At 32.5% G+C, this 8485-nt stretch overlaps 1 protein-coding gene across 1 annotated transcript; it reads left to right on the top strand.

Moving 5' to 3' along the window:
- Positions 1-5563: 5563 nt before the first annotated feature.
- On the top strand, positions 5564-8210 carry LOC131616732 (ADP,ATP carrier protein 1, mitochondrial-like). Its single transcript, XM_058888155.1, has 4 exons — positions 5564-5695; positions 6511-6970; positions 7180-7554; positions 7661-8210. The coding sequence occupies exons 2-4, from the start codon at positions 6521-6523 to the stop codon at positions 7955-7957; spliced, it is 1122 nt and encodes a 373-aa protein (XP_058744138.1). The 5' UTR covers positions 5564-5695; positions 6511-6520; the 3' UTR covers positions 7958-8210.
- Positions 8211-8485: the final 275 nt, after the last annotated feature.

An 8485-nucleotide genomic window follows, 5' to 3' on the forward strand; every position in this document is an offset into this window, starting at 1 on the left:
CATAAGGTACAGTTCAACCAAACTGCATGAAAGTAATGATCTCAATGTCATAATAAATGAACAATAGAATGATTAAACACATAAAAGATTAGATTACCTAATGTTAAGCATAACAAAAGATGCACATAATTTCTTTGGACCCGACTATAGTTGGTAATAAGTCATGTGTTTGAAAGCGCCAATGACACCTGTTCAACGAAAATATACACATTGTTATAGTGATATTAATAGAAAATACAAACGATAATAAGTCAGATAAAATTCTATTTGGCACACCATATAGAACATTAGGAGCATATTTTTGCGGAATCTATTTCTATAAAGTCTTTGAAATTGAGTTTGTACATGGGGATGCCAAGACATTCTTTCGGAATAACATTAGTTCCAAAGTTGAAAACCAGCTTAAAACGACGAGGACGTGACTTGTATTGTAAATCATCTGGTAGGACCATAAAGTTCTTCATCAAATAGGTCCTACTTTCAAATAACTAGGGCTTAAGTGATGCAACCATATCAGCAGGCACAAATACTTGTATTTGACGTCCCTAATATTAAAACAAAATGCATTAACATACTATATTTGCATAGGGATAACAATTGTATAGTGTATTTAGCTGTACCTCTCTGTCCAACAGAAGCATGTTCAAATGTTCTTCATTAACTTTAAATTGATCAAATATCTTCAATCCTAACGTGAAGCTTCCACAGTTCCTTCATGTCAGTATCATCCTTTATTATGTCTATTAGTTTGGCCATTCTTCATTCATGAGGAAACAAACATTCAAATATTGAGATAATAAAAACCGCATTCAGATTCAGATGTAGCAAATACATATGCAGAAAAGGATAAACAATGTAAGGATAAACTATGTTGCAGAAATACAACATATAAGTAAAAAGGATGAACACAAATGAAGGACAAACTATGTTGCGGAAATACAACATTCAGATGGAGAAATACAGCATATAAGTAAAAAAATGGACAACGTGTACATAACATAAGACTAAAATTTATAACACTATACCTCTGATGGGTTTGTGTTGTTTGCGTTTGAGTTGCATAAAAGGATGAACAGAAACACCCGAGAAAATAAATTTCAAAAAAGAAAGAACATAAACATTAGAAAAAATGAGAGCTTTTAAAATGGAAGAACAAATCAAGGTCTTAGAGAATATAAACTGCAAAAAAGAAAGAACATATACATTAGCAAAAATGTATGCTTTGAAAATGGAAGAACAATCCCCATCCTAGAGAAAATAAACGACAAAAAAGAAAGAACACATACATTAGTAAAAACGTGAGCTTTGAAAAAATGTGAGTGGATCTTCAGCGTGTTGGAGAGGTAAAGAGTAAAGATTGGTTCAGATGAGAAGTGAAGAGAGAATGAGAACCACAAAAGTGGAGCAGAGTAAATATTGGTTCCAATGAAAAACTATTGATGTATAATCAGAGAGATATGCATCAATGTTGGAGAATGAGCTGAGGTGGGAAATTTGAAAAGGTTAGGTTGGAAGTTGTGGAAAGATAGTTGGTGAAGGCGGTAAAGAGGAGTCAAGATCTATAACATTTGATTTAAATTCGACGATTGTGATTAAAATAATAAATTTGGATTATGCGTTTTTATCCAATTGATCAGGACCGGATGGTTAGTGATGGATTGAAAGTGTGTGTGCTTGTTTAAAGAGGGTGCAACAAACCAAATTCAGATGGGGAATAGTTCATTGTGATGATGAGGCAGCGTGTGGATTAAGCAAGGGTATTTGATTCAATTCATTTTCCTTCAAATTTTCTAGATATATATGACTTCTTCCTTATTTCTCTTATCATTGCTCCCTGTCGTCACTTTGATTAACGTCTCAGCATCGTTTAGCCATTTCCATATAACATGAACAACATCATATCATCACCATCTTCTTTGGCGTTTTGATCATACTCTTTGAAAGTATCTTCGTGGTATTAGTTTGAACTAATCTTAGTTTACAATAGGTTTACAACATGGCAAAAGCATTAGATGCCGACATGTAAAAGAACCTGTGTGGAACTTGAGTGACCTATATGACATTTTGATTTATTAGTTTACACAAACTTCTTGAATAAGATTTTGTTTTATTAATTATTATGTGATATGATAATTAATTATTTGTTTTATTAATTATTATGTGATATGATTATTAATTTGTTTTTATTAATTATTATGTGATATGATTATTAATTATTACGTGATATGTGTGTGTGTGTGTTGTGGGTTAGTAAGTGTGAAAATGATAAAATAGGTGATTTGAGCCTAATATTGTGTTAGAATGAGAAATAGTGGAGGTGTTAATTAGTAAACCCATTAGTAATCATATGTGGTGAGAGTTTGCACAAAACAAGAGAGAATTAGAAAGATGGTAAGAAAAGAGGAAATGAGACGAAAAAAGGCAAAGAGGAAAAAAGAAGAGAAGAGGGGAAAATCTAGGAAGCTCTAAACCTAAGGTAAGGGTGGGTTTTTCTTGAGTTATGGGTTTGTATAATGATATGTGATGGGTAGTAAAATGAAATTAGGTTTTGTTCTTCATTTTCATAGATTTGTATGTTAGGGTTTGAATATGAAGTGATGAAATTGATGTTTGGAAATCTTGTTTTTATGTTACTATATGATTCTATATGTTAGATATAGGTTAGAATACATTAAATCCATAATTAATTCTGTTTTGGGATGGATTTCGGTGAAGATTTTGTATGTGGCAGAATGTTGTCCGTAACAGATTTTTCTGCAGAATCGTAAGCGGGTTTAGCGCAGTCCATGGTGCTTAGCACGGTTTGCTTTCCAAAGTTTTATATTTTTTAAAAATGGGACTAGGTCTTGCATGCTTATGATTTATCATGAAGTATAGTGAATTTTCTATAATTTTTTGGAATCGTTTGAATGACTTTTGAATCAATCCTTTGTGATAACATGATACTTGAATTTCCTATGTATGCATGTTGTGAATTGTTATTGATTGAGAATAATATTGTTGGGCATTATTTGCTACTTGTTATTGGTGATGTGTTGGTTCGGTGAGTGTTGTGAAGATGTTTTCATGTGTGATTGATGACATGATTATGTGTATGTTTGTGCAAATGGTGTGAAATTCACATGTGATTAATGGTGAGATATATGCTTGTATGATTAAGATTGAGAGACAGTCTTAATTTCATATAATTGTTGATTTACACATGCTTTCATTTGGTGAGAAAGAGGCAATGTTCGGTAGTTCCAGGGGAGCTATTGACTTATCCCAAACCTAGAGGATTGGTTTAAAGCTTAGAGGACGGGCTTATTGGTGGTTATCTGTCTGAGATATGGACGTGGGGAATCCGCTAAGGATAACATTGGTACCACATGCATCTGCATTGAGTCGCATTGGAGTCACACGTGTCGATGTGAATTGTGTTGGTGTGTTTATGTGCTAATTGTGTGAATTGGTACTTTGGTGATGATTGTGAATGATTTACTTGATATTGTGATTAATTGAGCTATGTCGTGCTTGTATACATATGCTATGTATTTATAAAGTGTTGAATACATGTATACTTGAAGTGTGTGGAATTATTTGTTGTATATTGTTATACATTGCTTATTATTATATATTTCCATAATGATATGAATTCTCACCCTTCTATTGAAATGTTGTTTTGTATGACATCGCTCAGATACCGAGGAGTGGATGTGCTCATTTGCCTACGAGGATTTAGCCCAGGAGCTTTTCTTTCGTTTTATCGTTTTCTTAGGTAGAGAGAACTCATGCTCTGGTTGTGTAATACTTGGGGGTTTTACGCTTGATTTCATGTTTATGTTTGAGAGATATTATACTACTCTCCTTACATTTTGGATATGTTAAGATTTTGTAATATGTGGCCTTAGTGCCTAATGCTTGTATGCATGAATTACTATGTTGAGATATTATTAATGGTATCATTCTTATTATTCCGCTGTGATGTGCATATGAAATATGATATTCAAATGTGTGCTATGAACATGATCAGATGCATTGTGAAGTGTTGTTTCGTTGTAATTTTGTAATACATGTGACGCCCTCTTGATATGCATACTTTTATTCTGATTACGCATTATATTTGTCGTGGGGTTAGAGGGTGTTACAACGAGAGTCAGAGACAGAAAGTCATAGAAGAGTGTCACCAACATTTATGGCAAATAACGAGACAAACATTTATGGAAAATGACGAGACAATCAGTGATTGAACGTAGGAAAGTTAGAGAAGAGAATTAGAGACGACAACGATGCAAACATGTATCCGTGATGACAAATGATGATGAGGGAAAAGATTGAGAGGAAAATGAACAAACAAGTTTTTAGAGAAAGAAGGAACTACAACGTGAATAGAAGGACTTGGATCATCTCCTTCAATTTTTTCTCTCCAACAATCTTTTTTATATTTTTATTTCTATCTTTCTAAATATTTTCTCTCCTTTTTTTAATTAATTTTTTTAATTTTATTTATTCTATTACATTTGCTTTTGGTGAAGATGGGAACTTTTTATTGTTATTTTATTGTTTGATTTATTTTAAATGTGAGCCCTTTAATATTTATTTGCCATATGCCTTGCATCTAAGATTTCAAGTGAAATAAATGGACCGTTCCCTAAATGGAGCATATCAATTTATTACAATTTTATTAAAAACATCAAATGATGTATTTGTAAAAAATAAAAAAACTAATACTATTCTTCAAAATAAAAACTAATGGTGTGAATACATTTTGATTTTTTTTTTAATTTTATATATGTTTTGAATTACATATTTATTTTAATTTCATAATATAAAAATAAATATTTTTAAAGAGACTAATTAGTAAAAAAAAATAAAATATTAATTAGAGATAATACACTTCTAGAAATAATGATTGCCATGTCATTTTCAATATTCTAGAAACCATGATTCATTTAAAAAAATACATTTTATATTTGCTAACACATAAAACTATATAATGCTTAAAAAGTAAAAAATTCCAATTCTACTAAAATAATTTGAATTTAATGAATATTCACTAAAAATGTAAAATAGTTTTACACTAAATCTAATAAAAAACAAATTGTATGCCATATTATTAAAAAAAATAAAATAAAAAATGATGTAATTGGATATATGGTTGTGATTGGTTTATGATTTAAAATTATTTTACACTAAACCAATCACCCATTTTCTTAAATAATTTACTAGTTGATAGTGATTTGTAAATTTTATTTATTTATTTTTAAAAAGTAAACTATGCTATTAAACCATTAAATCAAAAAAATTATAAATTAAAACAGTGATTAGAAACCAATTTTCTTGACCAAAAAAAAGAAACCAATTTTATTATATCTCACACATATATTCAACAATGAAAATTTGCATATATTTTTTTTAATTTTATTTAGCAGGTCAATTTTTATTTTTCCAAACGATAAAAAAAATTGGCTCAAATAAAAACAAAATCAAAGTAAATCGAATATTCATTGTATTAATGGGCCCACGTGGCACTATTTGATTCGCTAAATAACCACTAGCCCAATGGGTCAGTTTGAGTGGGTTAGTTTAAATTCACCCTTCACTTCACGTATTTATCTCTCAACCCCAAACGACTTGGCTCCGCGGCACTTGCAAACCATTTGCATTTGCGAAGTCTCCAACAAACTCGCGCAGCCACCAACGCTCCTTCTCTAGGGTAATAAAACCTACTTCGCATTCTCTTCTCTTGTTCTTCTCTCTCGTTTACTTAGCAGGTTTTCATTTTCTTCTTCTTTCTTAGGTTAATCTATATTTTGTTGATTTGAATTTGCTTGATCTGTAAGCGGAATCTCTCACACTTTTGATTCTGATGTGTTTTATAATTCAAAATAATAGTGTTTCATCAGTAAATTAGATCTATTATCATTGTTTCGATTTCGTTTCTGAGATCGGATCAGAGTCTACAAGTTTTGTTTGATTTGAAATTGTGTTGTTTGTGGATAGAAATTGATTTATTATTTGTGATCTAGGATTGTATTATTGTTTATTAGGAAGATCCTCATGTAGTTTGATATTTCAGTTTCTGTATTTTTGTATTGAATAACAGATCTGATGTAATAGTTTCTTGTCTGGTTAGTGAGATTGATTAATCTATATTTTGATGAATGTGTTTTACAAGCTTGAATTCTGTCTGAGTTAACAGTGATTATGTTATTTATTAATAGGTGAGATAGAGTCGATGTTGTGTTTCTGGTGTCGTTTGTTTTTTATTGTTCCTTTCGGAATTTGGGCATAAATGTTTCATTTGATCTGTTAAATTGATTTTTGTTGTTACAATTCATTCCTTTTGAGTTAGAATCTGTCAATAATGGTATATGATTTGAGGTTTATGTTTATCAACTTATCTGTTAGTTGCCTCTGACATTGTTAGGTTTTTGTTTATTTTTTATGAGTAAATAATTGGATGCATGCATTTCATTTCTTGTTCAGATGTTAACTATTATTTGACATTGTGTAACTTGCATGGTTCAGGAAAGTCACAATGGTTGATCAGGTTCAGCGCCCTAAGCTCTTCCAGAATGTTGCACGCCACACCGGTCTCTCAATGTACCAACAGAGGTCATTTGGGAACTATACCAACCCTGCATTTCAGTGTCCAGTGAAGCCGGCATGTGGAGCTACAATGACTGATTTCTCTACTATTGCAACAACAGCTTCCCCTGTCTTTGTAGCAGCTCCTGCTGAGAAAGGAAACTTTGTTGTTGATTTTCTCATGGGAGGAGTTTCTGCTGCCGTGTCAAAAACCGCTGCTGCCCCCATTGAAAGGATTAAGCTTTTGATCCAGAACCAAGATGAGATGATTAAAGCTGGTAGACTTTCTGAACCCTACAAGGGAATTGGTGACTGCTTTAAGAGAACAACTGCTGATGAAGGTATTGTTGCCCTATGGAGAGGTAACACTGCCAATGTCATCCGTTATTTCCCCACTCAGGTTAGTTTTATTGTTTCTCCCTTTTATTGTACTAAATAGTGGCTATAGCGGTTGACATGCAATACATGATTTAGTCAGTAGTGTTGTGAAATAGTGGCTATAGCGGTGGTGTTATATCACACGTGCAAAGCAAAATTTGAACAAACTGCTATTGTTTTGGTTTGTTTTGTTGTGTGTGATGCTAATTGTGCAATTCAAATTTCTATTAGGCTTTGAACTTTGCCTTCAAGGACTATTTCAAGAGGCTTTTCAATTTCAAGAAGGACAAAGATGGTTACTGGAAGTGGTTTGCCGGTAACTTGGCCTCAGGAGGTGCTGCTGGTGCTTCATCCCTTTTCTTTGTCTACTCCCTCGACTATGCTCGTACCCGTCTTGCAAACGATTCAAAGGCTGCTAAGAAGGGTGGTGGAGGAAGACAATTCAATGGTCTCATTGATGTCTACAAGAAGACATTGGCAACTGATGGTATTGCTGGACTTTACCGTGGTTTCAACATCTCATGTGTTGGAATCATTGTCTACCGTGGTCTCTACTTTGGAATGTATGATTCCTTGAAGCCAGTTCTCCTAACTGGATCTTTGCAGGTTAGCATGCCTTATTTTCTGTCGACATAAACATTTTTTTTTGAGGATTTGAGTTGAATCACTTACTGATAACTTTCTATTTTGTTTCGTCTCTGGATCATTACAGGATAGTTTCTTTGCCAGTTTTGCTCTCGGATGGCTCATCACCAACGGTGCAGGTCTAGCATCTTACCCAATTGACACTGTCAGAAGAAGAATGATGATGACATCTGGTGAAGCCGTCAAGTACAAGAGCTCCATGGATGCATTTTCACAAATCCTCAAGAACGAGGGTTTCAAGTCCTTGTTCAAGGGAGCCGGTGCTAACATCCTTCGTGCTGTCGCTGGTGCTGGTGTGCTTGCAGGTTACGATAAGTTGCAGGTCATAATGCTCGGCAAGAAGTACGGATCTGGTGGTGCTTAATTTTTTTGTTTCAGATGGCGATGAAAATAATTTAGTTTTGAGAATTGACCCAGTATTGCGGAAAATTTTGTTCAATAATTAGTACTATATGATCCCATACCCATTTCCTTGGATCTGAATATTTTATATTTCTAGGTTTATGATTTATTTGAATGACAGGAAAATGTCTGTCATATTGAATTTTCTTTTGTTTGATTTGAATGTTTTGAGAGATACTCTATTTTGTTATTCAATCTACTTATTGTTCACTACTCTTTTAAAATGCATATGCACAATTTAATTTTCATATGTTGGAATTATTTTAGTGCTACCTAATTTTTTTCAAAGTTCCTTGTGTCTTATAATAAATGTCTCATTTTTTATTTTTTTTATGTTTCAAAATAAATGTCTCTTTAGAATACTATTACAATATTTATTATTTTTTTCACTACTATATACCTTTTTATTAATTTTTATGTTTTTTAACTACTCTACTACCTATCATAAATAAGGATATCTTATTAAATGATACTAATTTTATCATTAAAA

This window comes from Vicia villosa, linkage group LG7 (genome assembly GCF_029867415.1).
Source record: "Vicia villosa cultivar HV-30 ecotype Madison, WI linkage group LG7, Vvil1.0, whole genome shotgun sequence".
Taxonomy (NCBI): domain Eukaryota; kingdom Viridiplantae; phylum Streptophyta; class Magnoliopsida; order Fabales; family Fabaceae; genus Vicia; species Vicia villosa.

Bases quoted from the DNA above. Each gene is read 5' to 3' on its own strand.
- LOC131616732 (XM_058888155.1), top strand. From the start codon at position 6,521: ATGGTTGATCAGGTTCAGCGCCCTAAGCTCTTCCAGAATGTTGCACGC. The intron at 6,971-7,179 runs GTTAGTTTTATT...AATTTCTATTAG, and splicing joins TCCGTTATTTCCCCACTCAG to GCTTTGAACTTTGCCTTCAA. The intron at 7,555-7,660 runs GTTAGCATGCCT...GGATCATTACAG, and splicing joins TCCTAACTGGATCTTTGCAG to GATAGTTTCTTTGCCAGTTT.